The 16867-nt window shown below is 37.4% G+C and overlaps 1 protein-coding gene across 2 annotated transcripts in view; it reads left to right on the plus strand.

Annotated features, from left to right (window-relative positions):
• The first annotated feature begins 11184 nt into the window (after positions 1–11184).
• STAP1 (signal transducing adaptor family member 1) overlaps positions 11185–16867 on the plus strand; it is a 48991-nt gene continuing 43308 nt past the window's right edge. The window contains exon 1 of one of the 2 annotated variants that reach the window (XM_050792456.1): positions 11185–11417. In XM_050792456.1, the coding sequence (XP_050648413.1) occupies positions 11298–11417 (120 nt within the window). In that variant the 5' untranslated portion in view covers positions 11185–11297. The remainder of the gene's footprint in view (positions 11418–16867) is intronic. The other variant, XM_050792457.1, reaches the window with a different exon arrangement.

A 16867-nucleotide genomic window follows, 5' to 3' on the forward strand; every position in this document is an offset into this window, starting at 1 on the left:
CATATTGTTGTAGTGCTTAGTAGCCCCACCATGGTTTTAGTATCCTAAAATAGGATTGCTAATTAATGGGGGGAGTAATATTTATTTAAAAACCCAGGTTTGTCTTTATAAATCTCCCCCCAAAATACATCAAGATTACTTCTTATGAGCTGCTAATGCAATCTTGAAGTTTCTTTCACAACTACTTACCTAGTTAAGGGGGTGTGTGTGTGTGTGTGTGTACTTACATATCAGTATATGGAAGTATTAACATATACATAATTAGATGTGTATATGGGAACATAAAGTCTCCAGAAATTTGTCTTGAGAAGCAAAAAAACTTTTCATTATTTATGGTTTTAGGTAGATAATTTAAAATTTGTAAATATTAAAATTATTTCAAAGAATATTTTGTTTTAGATCTTTGATTTCCATCAAACAATTATGGTATGAGTATTTACTATCAATGTGTCTTCCGTTAAGTGTTAGCACAAAAATATTCACAACTGAACTAACCACTTAAAAATTAGTCTGTATTCATTCCCATCCCACAAATATACCTCAATGCAGTGCAATACTCTTCAGCAATAAAAGCAAACTACTGATGTACAATATGGATGAATCTTGAAAGCATTGTACTAAGTGAAAGAAGCTGGATATCAATGACTGTATGAAAAGAAGTCAAATCAATGGTTACCAGGGGTTGAGGAGGGTGGGGGAAAAAGGCTATAAAGGAATACGAGGGAACTTTTTGTAGTGCTGAAAATATTCTATGTCTTGATTATGATGGTAGTTACATGGCTATATCTATTTGTCAAAATTCCTAGTTAGAACTGTGCCCCTGAAAAAAGGTGACTTTTTTTTTTTTTTTTTTTAACAAGAAAGATCTTGCTCAGTCGCCCAGGCTGGAGTGCAGTGGCACAATCAAGGCCCACTGCAGCCTCGACCTCCTGGGCTAAAATGATTCTCCTGCCTCAGCCTCCTGAATACCTGGGACCACAGGCATGCACCACCACACCCTGCTAATTTTTTTTTTTTTAATTTTTTGTAGAGATGGGATCTTCCTATGTTGCTCAAGCTGGTCTTGAACTCTTGGGCTCAAGTGATCCTCTGGCTTCTGCCTCCCAATTGCTGGGATTACAGGAATGAGCCACCACACCTGGCCAAAATAGTGACTTTTGCAATAAATTATACCTCAGTAAATCTGTGAGAGAGATAACGAAAGAGAGAAAGAGAAAATGAGAGAGACTCAAAGGCACTGTATGAAAACCAAATGCAATGTGTAAACTTTGATTAGAGTCTAGTTCAAAACAAAGTAACTGTAAAGAGCATTAAGCAATAAGTGAAAATGAAAAATTTAATTTTCAGATGATATTAGAGAATTGTAAAGTTTTCTTAGGTATTATAATGTGATTATATTTATGTAATTTGTCATTACTCTTAGGATATGCATATCAAAGTATTTAGGGGTAAAATGTCTTGTGATATTTGTAAGCACTTTGAAATTGTTAATCATAAAGAGATTTAGTTAAATAAATATGGAAAAATGTTAATTATTGAACTTAGTTCATTGGTATGTTTATTAACATTACTCTTTCAGTTTCTCTGTATATTTGAAATATTTCATAGAAAAATGATGAGGAAACTTGACCTTAATGAAATTGCTTAAGTTCTAAAAACTTTTGCAAAAACATTTATTATTTATTCTGCAAAAGTCAAAAGTGAAAATATTAGCAAATGATTATCATACAATTTTGTCAGAAAAATTATACATGAAAAATGAATTTTTTCTAAAAAGTATAGCATAGTTGCAATTATAACAATATTTGCTAAGATAAAAGAGACTTATTTTTATGATTTTGGTTTTTTTATAATGTAATTTTTTTTTCTTTTACTCCTTACTGCCAAATGTTGGTCCCTCTGTTAAGGAGATTCATTTAAGTATCCTTTTCTGATAAAAAATTATCCTCCAATAGAAATGCTATCTATGCTATGTAGATCATAATGGAAAAGTTAATAAAGTGTGCTTGCAATGTACAGGTAGGTGGCAGCAATGTTTACAAAAACAGTTTTACAATGCTATGAGTTGTTAAGGTCTGCAATGAGTCCTTAATTGTAAAGTGCTGTATAAATTAACTGATCTTTACATTTCCTAAATTATCTTTGTGTCAACCATTGCTTATTAGTTATAGTTATATTCTATTATGTACACATTGTTTCTCAATTCAAGATCACAACAAATAACACTATTCTGTAGATCTCCATTCTGCGTCCTAGGATAGTTTACTTCTAGTCAACTTATTTTCTACTCACACAAAGGAAATTTTGTCATTGAAAACATATTAAGATTTTCGAAAGCTTAATAAAATGGTTCTGCATTATAATTTTACTCTTGAGAAGACTTAAATTACCTTGAGTGAAAATTGGCAAGTAATGTAGGATACAGTTTTTAAATTTCAGACAGTCATTGCTTTGCAAAGTAGTGCAGGACCCTAAAAAAGACCATGTAAGCTGAAACCATGCAAACCAATCTTTGCTTGGGAAAAATTCTGATTGTTTCATGATCTTTAAAAAAAATGTATTAGTTGGACGCGGTGGCTAATGCCTGTAATCCCAGCACTTTGGGAGACTGAGGCGGGCGGATCACCTGAGGTCAGGAGTTCAAGATCAGCCTGGCCAACGTGGCGAAACCCCGTCTCTACTAAAAATACAAAAATTAGCTGGGCGTAGTAATCGCAGCAATAAGCTGGGCACGCCTGTAATCTCAGCACTTTGGGAGGCCGATGCAGGTGGATCACAAGGTCAGGAGATCAAGACCATCGTGGTTAACACGGTGAAACCCTGTCTCTACTGAAAAACACAAAAAAATTAGCCGGACATGGTGGCGGGCGCCTGTAGTCCCAGCTACTCAGGCGGCTGAGGCAGGAGAATGATGAGAACCCAAGAGGCGGAGCTTGCAGTGAGCCGAGATTGTGCCACTGCACTCCAGCCTGGGCGACAGAGCGAGACTCCATCTCAAAAAAAAAAAATTATCAAAATATTGACATGTCTCTTACTGTCAGTTATAAATTTATGGGGAAATGAAAAAATAGTAAAACTAATACTTATTTAGCACATTGTAACTCAAAGCATTAGAAACATTGATCATTAAAGTGCTTTAGTTCTCAGTTTTCTTTTCTCTTTTTTTATTTTTGGCTCCTGACAGGAAACATGCTTAAGTTCTTTGTAAAAAAAAGAAAGCTATCAAGACTAGTTTGAATAGTGCCTGCCTTCTTCTCAGCTGTAACTTATGATACAGAGTGAGCATCTTTTGGTGAATTGTTATACTACTTTCTAAGCTTGGGTCATTTTAAATTAAGTATATGTGGCATAGGATATATAACATATTTGTAAATTCAAGTGTCTATAGAAACTCATAAACATAAAATACCAAAATGGTAACTTGCAGACAGTACCTAAAGTAAGAGTTGTTTGGTTTTGTTTTTCCGAAGGCTCCATCATTCACCTAAAAGTAAGAGACAAGAGGAAGATAAACTAGAAGCAAAGACACAGGGCAGAAATGATGTGCTGTTGACACAGAGAAACCTGACTAATACTGAAAAGTGTGGCCAGGCACAGTGGCTCATGTCTGTAATCCCAACATTTTGGGAAGCCAAGGCAGCAGGATCACTTGAGGCCAGGAGTTCACAACCAGCCTGGGCAACACAGTGAGACCCAGTCTCAACAAAAAATCAAAAATTTAAAAATTTAGCTAGGTGTGATTGCACGTGACTAGTTTCAGCTACTCAGGAGGCTGAGGTGGGAGGATTGCTTGGGCCCAGGAGTTTGCACCATGGCACTCTGCCTAGGCAATAGAGCAAGACTCCTTCTCTTAAACTAACAATAAAAATTTTAAAAGTGTTCATGTTGACACAATGGAACTAGATTATGTGGCAACTTCAATGTCAGGGTAACTTTTCACTTATCCTATAGACTATGGGGAACTGTGGTCATCAGGGTTCAATTACATAGAAGAAAATTTGTAGCCAGGCGCGGTGGCTCACGCCTGTAATTCCAGCACTTTGGGAGGCCGAGACGGGCAGATCACCTGAGGTCGGGAGTTTGAGACCAGCCTGACCAACGTGGAGAAACCCCGTCTCTACTAAAAACACAAAAACAATTAGCCAGGCGTAGTGGCATATGCCTGTAATTCCAGTTATTCGGGAGGCTGAGGCGGAAGAATCACCTGAACCTGGGAGACGGAGGCTGCAGTGAACCGAGATTGCACCACTGCACTCTAGACAAGGCAACAGAGTGAGATTCCATCTCAAAAAAAAAAAAAAAAAAAGACAATTTGTGATGGCTAGTTTTGGCAAAAAGGGATCTGCTACCTGCATTTAACAGCTCATAAAATTCTTGAGAGGATGAAGAAACCATGTATTTTGGATTTTCAGGAATAATTCCCAAATGCACATTAAAGAACTAAGCCATTAAGAGGCAGCTGATGTTTCTACAGTCATAAAACAAATAGAAAAATTGAGAAGCTGACATTCATGCTTATGTCTCCAAGATCATACTGACATCATGCAATCAGGAAGCCACCACAATTACAAAGCTGCCATGTCATGGAAATCACTGTAAGAATTAAAGAAAGAGGAAAGAAACACAAAAAGTGACTTGACAGTCAAAGACAGGTTTATTTTAGAGAAAACCCAAGAGGGCTTCTGGCCAAGTTAGGTCAGAGGCACACTCTCTTACAGACTAAGGGTTTTGAAGGATTCAGGGTGGGAGAGTTTATCAGAGGCTTGTACTGCTTCTGTCTCTTTGCTGTGATTATCTGGGAGGAAGATGTGTGTGTCTTCCCATACATCTTACTGTACTGCAGGTATACTCCCCGGAGTCTGCTTTTAGCTTCCCTATCTTAGTGCACCTGAAGGGAAAGGAATGTGCTTATTAAGGCCCACTGTTTTACTGGGCCTATTGTATGAGGGTGAAGTCTGGCAGTTACCCAAGAGACTTTGCCCCCACCTCCCTCTGTGCCCAAGCTGTCTTATCTGCTTTACTGTCTGCTCTTCCTGGCTGCTTGTAGTTAGAAGAGAAGTGATTTCCTTGAAATGCATGAGGCTAGAAAGGGAGCTGGAACTTAAAGTGGCAGTGTTTGAGATGATGGTATTCCTGCTCTATCAGTCACCACAAATAAGAATTATCCAATGAGTCCGGGTATGGCGACTCATGTTTAATTCCAGCACTTTGGGAGGCTGAGATAGGCAAATTTCTTGAGTCCAGGAGTTGGAGACCAGCCTGGCCAATATGGTGAAACCTCATCTCTACTAAAAATACAAAAATTAGCAAGGCAATCATTGTTACAGAAGTGATATTAGTAGCTCTGTCAGAACAGTTTAATTTGCTAACCCTTATAATTTTCAATACAAAGAGTTGTATCTGGGATGATAAGAGCCTTTCCTAGTTATGTATCTTCAAACTATTTCTGTAGTGGAAAATATCACTTCTGTTACTGAGAAGTAGTTTTTGGATGCCAGGTAAATACAGGACACTGGTTTTCATACTAGGTAACTCACAGAATAATGGTAGCTTGTTCTATACTTATACAGTAGTGGTGGCACACTATAATCCCAGCCACTCAGGTGGCTGAGGCATGAGACTCGAACTCAGGAGGCGGAGGTTACAGTGAGCCAAGATGGTGCCACTGCACTCCAGCCTGCAGGACACAGCTAGACTTTGTCTCAAAAAAAAAAAAAAAGAATCCTCTCATGAGCAGAAAGCCTCCTTACTGCTTCTGGCTCCAGAGTCACACCTTACCTAAAATGATATGATGATATGCACCAGCCAACTGATGTCTGTGACTTGACTATCAATGACTTGACCCATGAAGTTAGTGATCAGACATTGGGACTTCTGATAACATTGCCACAGGAAAGTTAGATGCCTACAGGCCACATATGCCTTTTTATTGGTTAGAAAACCAAAGGTTGCCTGGTGCAGTAGCTCACATCTGTTAATTCCAGCTACTCAGAAGGTTGAGGTGGGACAATCACTTAAGCCCAGGAGTTTGAGACCAGCCTGGGCAACATAGCCAGACTCCCTCTCAATGGAGTTTAAAAAACAAACAAACAAACAAAAACAAAGGCAGCATAACAATGAACACTGCCTCCTTTCTGCCTTGTCAATCATGTTGAATGCTTTTCAATCTTAGCTGCAAAGAAGTCTGAGAAATGTAGATTTTATCTTTTTAGCCTCTGCAATAAAGAAAAGCACACTAGAAGGGTTTGGAATGATGGTAAGCACCAATCCACCTTATTCCCTAAGGAAGCCATGAAGGATGAGAAATAAAAGAGAAAACATAGACTTAACCTTTGTATACATTGAGTTTGAAATGGTTAAAACTGAATTCATTATCCCTCTACCCCCCAAACTATCTCCCCACTCTGAATTTCTAGTTTCCATTAAAGTTACCATTATTCTGTGAGTTACCTAGTATGAAAACCAGTGTCCTGTATTTACCTGGCATCCAAAAACTACTTCTCAGTAATATAAGTGATATTTTCCACTACAAAAGTAGTTTGAAAATACATAACTAGGAAAGGCTCTTATCATCCCAGTTGCAACTCTTTGCACTGAAAATTATAAGGGTTAGCAAATTAAACTGTTCTGACAGAGCTACTAATATCACTTCTGTAACAATGATTGCCCACCTTTTTTTTCTGTTTCAAAAGATTTAAGGGAAACATTTTCTGAGTAACAATGGCTCACTATATCTCAGGCAAAGGAGTAGGAAACTCCATATTGTATGTCTGATAATCTCTGGAGTTGTGGTAGTACAATGTGCATTTTCTCCACTGAAAATGCTGCTTGTCTGGGTGTGGTGGCTAATGCCTATAAATCCCAGCGCTTTGGGAGGCCAAGGCAGATGGATCATTTAAGGTTAGGAGTTCGAGACTAGCCTGCCTGACCAACATGGTGAAACCTCGTATCTACTAAAAATACAAAAAATTAGCCAGGTGTGGTGGTGAGCACCTGTAGTCCCAGCTACTCAGGAGCTGAGGCAGGAGAATGGTGTGAATCCGGGGGGCAGAGGTGGCAATGAGCTGAGATCGTGCCACTGCACTCCAGCCTGGGCGACAGAGCAAGACTCAGTCTCAAAAAAAGAAAAGAAAAGAAAAAGAAAATGTGGCTTAATTCTATCAATAGTAATAAAAAATTTACTCATAATAAAGATGGTATTGGATTCACACCAGCCATTGATAAGCTATAAGCATTTCATGCAGTGGTTAAAATTAAAGCTGTATTCTTCAGGTATGAGTTATAAAAATAAATGCATGCAATTAAAATATCTTCGAAATATACTAACACAAATTATAATGCATATGGCAATAAATCATCAATAAATATTAAGTAAAACAAAGGTCAGAAATGTGGAAATACTAGAGCAGAGTTGGAGCCTCCTATTCAGACTTGATTGATTCAGTACTAATAAATGGATAGAAAAGTATTTTAGAGATCCTCAATTATTGTAAAAAATGTGGATTTTTACTCAAATGACATTATAACATAGAGGACTCAATAGATCACTGACATTTTGGTTTATATGAGTTAACTGTTATACTTTACCCAAAGTCGTTAAGTTATATTTGCCACAAAACCTGATTTATAACAATGTTCTATGACACAGATGCTACCGATGGCTGTAATATTGGGCTCCAATAGTTTAATAGTAACATGATTATTCTACAAGGCAACACAAGAATCATATGTCAACCAATAGTCACATATATCAGAAAAAAGGAAACTCCTGTCACAATGGAAGCTAATAATTCTCCAAACTAGAATCATATTTTTTATCTGGAAGCTATTCAGTAAATAAATGATATTGCAATCTACCTATAACCAACCCCTACTTCAACACAATCTTTCTCTTGGAAAAACTGTTTCTTGTTGATCTGAATGTATACAAATAGCTACAACAGGACAAATGTTATAAAAAAGAAATCATACAAACTGCGTTGGGAAAGCAGAAATGAGAGTAATAACCTTTTTTTGTGTGTGGGGGGAGGGTGAAGAAAGATTCAGGAAATTAGGAAATCTTCAGAATTAAGGATAGATTCAGCCTGGGTCTTGAAGGATGAGTAGGACATTACCATATAAACAAAGGGAAGGAGGGGCATCTAAGCAGAGTACAGTGACTGAAAAGGTATGAGGTGATAGGGAAGATCATAGGGTATTCAGGCAACTGAGAATAAATGAAATTACCAGAGCAAAGGGTATTTTGAGGAGTTATTATTTAAAAGGGCCCTGCTATGAAGGACCAGTGTGCCATGCTTGAGCCCATTGTTGGTATTCAATAAATATTCAATGTTCAATGAAAAAATTTTAAAAAGAAATCTCAAAAGCAATGAAAATCCATTAAAGTCTTTTCAGTAGGGGAGTATCTTGATTAGGCTGAATTTTAAATGAATTGGAGAAGAAAAAGAGTGGAAACTAGGAGACCACTTAAAAGCCTTTTGCAGCTCTTCAGACAATAAGTCATGTAGTCCATCGCCTCATTGTATGGGTGAGGAAGCTATGATACCAGAGAAGTCAAGTGGTTTGTTCAAGGTCTCAAGAGTCAATTAGTAGCAAAATTAGCTTCAGCCCTATGTCCAAACATATTTTCTACTGTATTTCCTTACCTACAAATTTATTATTCACTGCCTAAGACTTGAGATATCTGTAAGAGGATTTCCATTGTAATGGTGCAGTGGTACAATGATACTAGTAATTGCAGACAAGACTAACTGGTTAATATTGTTTAAGAAAGATTTTTGCATTTTGTAGTCTTTTTTAGGGAGATTCTTGGTATATTAAAAATGAATTTGATGTATAAATCAGTAGACCAAAGTAACTTACTGCGTCTGATTAGCTGTTTTTAAATTGTTGCTTATTTTTTTAAAGGCAAAAAAACATAACCAAGTGTTTATTTGACAACAACAAAAAAAACTCCTCTTTACATTTTTCTAGAGGTATTATTTTCTCTTGCCTATGAAACTTTCTGGCCATAAAGTCAGTATCTAATCACTGATGATCCCCAGCATTCTATCTTTCTCTATCCTTGCTGCTTCTTTTCATTTTTCAATTCTTAATCCTTCCTTTCACTTCCCCCCTGTATTACAACAACTAACAGCTGCCAAGAAAGTGGATTAGGTCATATATTCAATCAGGAGGTTTTCCCGTTACTCAAGTCACTTTCTTAGTATACTGAAACTAAAAAATAGTTATGGTTTTTGTCTCAAAAAATTAAGTTGGACTTATATTTTATTATTTGAAGGTTGGGTAGCAAGAAGCAGGTCTAAACTTATAAAAGCAAAGCAGTAATTTTGGATCTTCAACTCTCTATGTCTGTCTCTAGCTGTTTTCATTTTGATAATACATCTGAACACTCTCCTCTAACTTACTGATAATCAGTCTGTATTGTTCTACCTTACTTTGTAGACAATTTGGCATCTCATATCCCACTGCAGGATCAGTGGGACCCACACTGGTGGAGAAAATCATGCAGTCTCTCCATTAGGAAAGGAGAATCAGACTGAAGACTCCTGGCTTGCTCTGATTTCTAATAATAGGCTGGTCTCACTGGGCCCAGGCTGTTCTAAATCTAGAGTAGTTCTGAAATACTGAGTGTGAAATAGGCAATGGTAGAAATTCTTAGGACCCCTGTAAGACAAATCAAAATTCCTTCTAATATTCTTTTCTCCCATCATTTCCTGCACTGTGCTAGGGCAAATCCAATCTCTTAAGGGCCATTTCCTACATGCAACCATTGAGTGCACTTTGGCCCCAGTATAGCTTTATAAATCTCACTAGATAACTGTGGGAACTCCATCCATGAATCATAGTATCAATAGTATTCATGAACTCCATCCATGAATCAATGGTCTGCAGCTCAGAAAGCACAAAGAACAAAATAAAAGTTTGAAAACTTACAGCTTTCTCTGCCAGATATTTTTTGCCAAATATCTTAGACTCCTTTGTGTTGCTGTAACAGAATACCCACAGACTGGTAAATTATAATGAACAGAAATGTATTTGGCTCATGGTTCCGGAAGCTGGAAGCCAACATCTGATGAGGACCTTCACGCGGCATCATTCCATGGCAGAAGATAGAAGAGCAAGAGAGGGTGATAGCATGCCAGAAAGTGCCAAACTTGATTTTATAAAAAACCCACTTCCAGGCCAGATGCAATGGCTCACACCTGTAATCCCAGCACTTTGGGAGGCCACAGCAGGAGAATCGCTTGAGCCCAAGAGTTCGAGACCAACCTGGGCAACATAGGGAGATACTGTCTATACAAAAAATGAAAAAGTTAGCTAGGAGTGGTGGCACTTGCCCTGTAGTCCCAGCTACTTGGGAGGCTGATATGTGAGGATTGTTTGAGCCTGAGAGGTCAAGGCTGCAGTGAGCTGTGATTGCATCAGTGTATTCCAGCCTGGGCAACACAGCAAGACCCTGCCTCTGAAAAAAGAGAAAGAAACCCACTCCCACAGCATTAATTCATTAATTCATTCATGAGGGCAGATGCCTCATGACTTAATCCCCTTCTAAAGGTCCTATTTCTAAACACTGTTGCATTGGGGATTAAGTTTCTAACACACAAACTTTGGAGGATACATTTAAAACATAGTACTAAATATTCATTGTGAACTCATGTACTTGGAATACCTACTGGCAAAAATAAATAAAGAAAAAAGAAAAAAATTCCATATTCCATGTTCCCATAACTGTGGTTTATATTTAGTGAAGCATCAAATGGGCATGAGATAGAACTATTTTTTTTATTTACACAAAACTTGGCCCTGAAATATTTAACCAACAGAAATAGTACTAATAAAATTATTCTATGAAGCAATTTTTAATGAAGCAGAGTTTATTCAAGTCATGTCTTCTGCAAATAAAAATGGACAGCAATGAACAAAAACAAAGGTAGAAAGAATAACTATGTTCTTGATGTCTCCCCTAAAGTTCACAATCTCTACACCTGTTTCTTTCATCTTCGGTGATGTTAATCTTCTGTTTATTTTGCTGCTTTAAATCTAAGCATATGTAGATTACCCAGAGATTGCTCTCTAAAAGTCAGATTACACCTGTTCTTTCTTACCTCACAAAAAGTAATGGAAAAAAAAGTGTGTGTGTGTGTGTGTGTGTGTGTGTGTGTGTGTGTGTGTCCTGTTGGTGGTTAAAAAGCAATTTGGGACTTCCTCTTTGAACAGTTGCCTTTTCCTCTCACACAAGGAGGATTTCATTTTGTTTGAGACGAGAAACCAAACCACACACCAAAGAGAGGGGTATGATGGCTAAGAAGCCCCCAAAACCAGCCCCTCGCAGGATCTTCCAGGAAAGGTTAAAGATTACTGCTCTACCTTTGTACTTTGAAGGTTTTTTGTTAGTCAAGCGGTCAGGATACCAGGTGAGTGTATACATGATAATGTTAAACCTAAGACTTCTCTTTTAATTTAATATTTATTTCATGGTGATGTGATGTGTTGAGACCCCCTTGTTTCTGTTGAAATTAAATCATCTTCTCTTCTTTGAGCTCAGAAATGATTCCAATTTTTCATAATTTAAATACAATGTCTGGCTTAAACTTGTATGTCTATGAATATATAATATGTATAATAACACAGGTTGTAATATTAAGGCACTAATATAAAAAATTCAATAAGCTAAATTTCCAAAGAATTCCAAAGAATTTAAATATCACAGAAGACTTTGGCTTGGGAGATAAAATGTTTCCTGTATTTTCTCCACAATTTATTGCTATGCTTCAATGATGAGATGTACCATTAAGATAAAATATCATTATTGAAATTAAACCTGCTCCTGTTCTCAGTCATTTGAAGTTTATAATGATCAAATTATTAAAAATGGCTTTTGTAAAAATTGTTAAAATGACAAAGTTCGTACTGTTTAACATTATATAGTGTTATGTGTTCTAAAATACTATTCAAGATAGTGGCTTTTAATTTTGGGGGTACTACTGTGGATATTAAGTACACTAAGCTACACAAATACCTTTGCTCTAAGAAAATCCATGAAGCATTCTGTATTTTTTAATGTAATAATTAAAACTTATAGTTAGTTAAAATCATTACTTTTAAAATAGTAATTATGGATGACTTGAAATTAATTAGAGAAATGAGCCCAAAATTGCCTGTTATTAAAGAAAAAATTATTAACTTACGTCAAATTTTATGAAATTGTATATTGACTAAAACTAGAAAAACTTTAAGGTTTTCAGAAATTCCATCAGAAATGTTTAATGATGATAAAATATATTTTCTGAGGATTTATGAATACTTATGGAAAAATTATATATATGAAAAATCTGTAATAGCATATTCATATTTCTTACATATATAATCAGATCATTTACTATTTGAGAGTAAAGACATGGTAATTTGTATTCTGTTATGGATGTTAAACATGCATAAATAATTATCTTTCAGTTATACTAGAATATTTTCAGGTTGTTCCTACATGCTTTTAATGTAAATTTAATCTTGTCACCACAGGTAAGCCACATAGTCACACTTTGCCAGGAAAGGGAAGTTGAGAAAAAAAAAAAAAAAAAATCTAATTTGTAATTTAAATTTGGTTGTTCACTGAATGTTTTCCAAGGTGTTTGTAATAACTGTTTATGATAGCAGTTTTTTTTTAAATGCTTAAAGAAGGTACGTCATTGGTATGGTTAGCAGAAAGAATAAGAATTTTAGAGTGTCTTTATCTGATGGTTTTGCCACTTACTGCTCGTTATCTTGTGCAAGTTACTCAATCTCCTTGAGACTGTTTCTTCAACTATAAGATAGAGAGTACACTACTTGCTACTTGCCTCCTAAGGCACATTCTGGGACACAGTAGGTGTTCAAGCAATTTATTCACTCAGCATTTATTGTGTGCCTTCTATGCACCAAGCATCACTTTTATTTCTGGAGAATATGAAAAAAACACAAAGATTTTATTTTCAAGAGGCTTAATATAGTAGGAATGATGTCTTCCTTACTGAATTTCTACTCTTTACCTTCTCTTAGAAAGCATTATTTGAAGCAGAATGAATAACCATAGGCATAAATATTTCCAATGAAATTAACTTGTTTCTATTTGAATTTATAATAAAGTACCTCTGTGTGTGTGTGTGTGTGTGTGTGTGTGTGTGTGTGTGGCAGTGTCTCCTCTGTTGCCCAAGCTGGAGTGCTGTGGTGCAATCACTAGTCATGCAGCCTCAACATCCCCAGCTCTGGTGATTCTCCTGCCTCAGCCTCCTGAGTAGCTGGGACTACAAGTGCGTACCATACCCAGCTAATGTTGGTATTGTTTATAGAGACAGGGTTTCATCATGTTGTTCAGGTTGGTCTCAAACTCCTGGGCTCCAGCAATCTGCCCACCTTGGCCTCCCAACGTGCTAGAATTACAGGTGTGGGCCACTGAGTTAGGCTACAAAGTACCTTTTACTTGTATGTCAGGGAGAAGAGAGCAAGAGGATGACAATAATGCCTACTTATGTTGTGGTTTCAGGGATAGCATATGTAAAACACCTGGCTCACACTAAAGGTTAGATTCATTCTCTTACCCTTTCATCACTTACCATATTCTTATTCATGTGCTAAAATTAGTTTGAGGTCTACAAGTAATATGGCTCAAAGGAGAGTGAGCATGGTGATAATTAGAGTACTTGAAAATAGTAGCTATGAGAAAAATCTAAGGAAAATAAGTGGAATTTCCAAGCAATTGGCAGCAAAGTGCCAGGGAATCTTTGAACAGAAGGTGAGCCACAGGTATATAGCCAAGTAATCTTCGGAGCTGATTGGCTGGAGGAAGTTGAGAGGCTCTGCAGAATGTAAAGTTGGGTCTCTGCCAAAGTCATTTAGAACATTTAAACTAGAAAAAATATAACTGAAGAGTAACCTGGTCTATAAAGGCATTGAATGTTGAGAGGTGTTTCTTAGCCATTTTTTTTGTGGGGCACTTTTAAGTATTTAAAGAGCTTTTCCCCAGGAAAATGTACCAACGTATACCATTTTGCATGCAATTCTAGAAGGTTTCTAAATCTGAGGTCAAGAACCCATGAAAAACACATAATCTTTATGGAAAAGATAATGTGGGAAGATTTATTTAAACCACATCACTATGATTCTGGATTAACCAGGAAGATGTATTTGATAATAAAAACTATTAAATGCCACAGTGGAATTCCAATGGCCTCGCAGTTCTTACAAATGGGAAAATTGCTCATTTTTTCTGGGACCGTTTGAAAATAAGACAGAGTTTGGGTGGGCCAGGCGCCATGGCTCATGCCTGTAATCCCAGCACTCTGGGAGGCCCAGGTGGGCAGATCACGAGGTCAGGAGATCGAGACCAACCTGGTCAACATGGTGAAACCCCGTCTCTACTAAAAATACAAAAATTAGCTGGGTGTGGTGGCTCATGCCTGTGGTTCCAGCTACTAGGGAGGCTGAGGAAGGAGAATCACTTGAACCCGGGAGGCAGAGGTTGCAGTGAGCTGAGATGGCACCACTGCACTACAGTCTGGCAACAGAGCAAGACTCTGTCTTAAAAAAAAAAAAAAAAAAAAAAGAAAGAAAAGAAAGGAAGAAAAAAGAAAAAGAAAATAAGAGAGAGTTTGGGCAATGTCTCGTAATTCCTTCAATCTGTGATGTGCTAAAATTAAAAAAAAAAAAAAAAAAAAACTGTGTGTGTTGACCGGGCGCGGTGGCTCACGCCTGTAATTCCAGCACTTTGGGAGGCTGAGGCGGGCGGATCACGAGGTCAAGAGACCGAGATCATCCTGGCTAACACGGTGAAACCCCATCTCTACTAAAAATACAAAAAAATTAGCTGGGCAAGGCAGCGGGAGCCTGTAGTCCCAGCTGCTGGGGAGGCTGAGGCAGGAGAATGGCGTGAACCTGGGAGGCGGAGCTTGCAGTGAGCCGAGATCGCGCCACTGCACTCCAGCCTGGACTACAGAGCGAGACTCGTCTCAAAACAACAACAAAAACAGTGTGTTTAATATGTCTTATTAACCTGAACATAAGCATGGGATCATCATAACTATATCAAAATCGTATTCCTCTAATCTACTCACCTCTAATTCATTTAGTGAAACTCCGTCTCTACTAAAAACACAAAAATTAACTGGGCGTGGTGGTACACGCCTGTAATCCCAGCTATTGGGAAGGCTGAGGCAGGAGAATCGCTTGAACCCGGGAGGCAGAGGTTGCAGTGAGCCAAGATCGTGCCACTGCACTCCAGCCTGGGTGACAGAGCGAAACTCCGTCTCGAAAAAAAAAAAAAGTAAATTTTTTAGGGCTGTCTAAGTTGTGCTCACAAACAGTTCTCTACGGCAGTAATCTCCGAATTTTAAAATAACACACTCCTTTCAGGGAAACATTTTGAGCACAGATCCTTAAAATAAGAATATTGATTCATTTAGAAATTATAAACATATATAGTCCCATACTATTACTCCATGTAAATTAAGATATATAAAAAATGAATTAAGAAACATAAAATATAATTAAATATTCTAAAATTTTCTCTCCCAATGGATCATCTTGCACACCTTTGGAATTTATGCATCCCATTTTGGAGACCACTATACAACGTTCTTCCTTAGGTAAATGTACTTTATTTGCTCACAAAAAAAGAAAGAATGAGAGCTTTTTATTGGGGAGGGGGAAGAGAAACTTAACTGGAGCTTGCATTGTAATTCATTTTTGCTAGTTAATTCATTTTTGCTAGTTATATTAATGAGAAAAGAGCACTGGGGAGGCAAGAGATAAAAGTATCAGTCCAATTCTAGAATTTGGGCTATTCCTTCACATTTTTAAATCTATTCCCTCCTTTCTGAAAAGAATAATTACTCTCTTGCATAGCTGAATAGGTTGCTCCAATGACTAAGTGGACTATATAATAATGAGTACAACCTTTTGAGGTATAACATACAATGGATACCATTCTAGGCTCTTAGTGTTCTGTCACTCTGATCCTTACAGTAACTCTTCTGGGTAGAAATTATTTTATTCACTTCACAAATGAGTGAGTAGGTGGGGCATGCTGGCTCATGCTTGTAATCTCAGCACTTATGAAGGCCAAGGCAGGAGGATTGCTTGAGGCCAGGAGTTGGAGATCAGCCTAGGCAACATAGCAAAACCCCATTTCTACAAAATCAAAAAATTAGTCAGGTGTGGTGGCACACCCTGTATTCCCAAATACTGTGGAGGCTGAAGTGGTAGGATCACTTGAGCCCTGGAGTTCGAGGCTGCAGTGAGCTATGATTGCACCACTGCACCCCAGCCTGAGCAACAGAGCGAGACCCTGTCTCTCTAAAACAATCCCAAATAAACAAATGAGTGAGTTCTGGCCACCGAGTTTATTCAAGGTTCCTCTTCCATTAAGGAGGCTAGCTTGGATTTGATTGTGATGCACTTGACTATGCTGCTTCTGAAGCTCAAGTTCTAATTCCATTTGATTGTAGGTTTCCTAGTTAAGCTAGTGATAAATTCAGAAGTCTTATTTTAGTCTCTTCTCTTATGTCAGTAATTTAACACAAAATGATTGTTAAAAAAAAAAGAAGTTTGTGCTTCATTCCAAAGACATGTCCTTCCAAGTTAATTTTTTAAATTTTTAAGTATTTCTCTAGATATGAATAGGTACCTAGATGTTTTTTATTGAGATTGATATAAATGACTCAGCTTATACGTGTATTTATTACACTTATCAGAAATGAAATCAAGACTGTGACCTGTAAGTCTCTGCATACTGAATACCAGTTTGGTCTGTCCTTAGGTTTGCAGCTGTGTTTGCAGTCACAGAATCTAATGCTATTTGTAACCTTACTTTTCCTAAAGGGCTGCCTTTGCT

This window comes from Macaca thibetana, chromosome 5 (genome assembly GCF_024542745.1).
Source record: "Macaca thibetana thibetana isolate TM-01 chromosome 5, ASM2454274v1, whole genome shotgun sequence".
Taxonomy (NCBI): Eukaryota; Metazoa; Chordata; class Mammalia; order Primates; family Cercopithecidae; genus Macaca; species Macaca thibetana.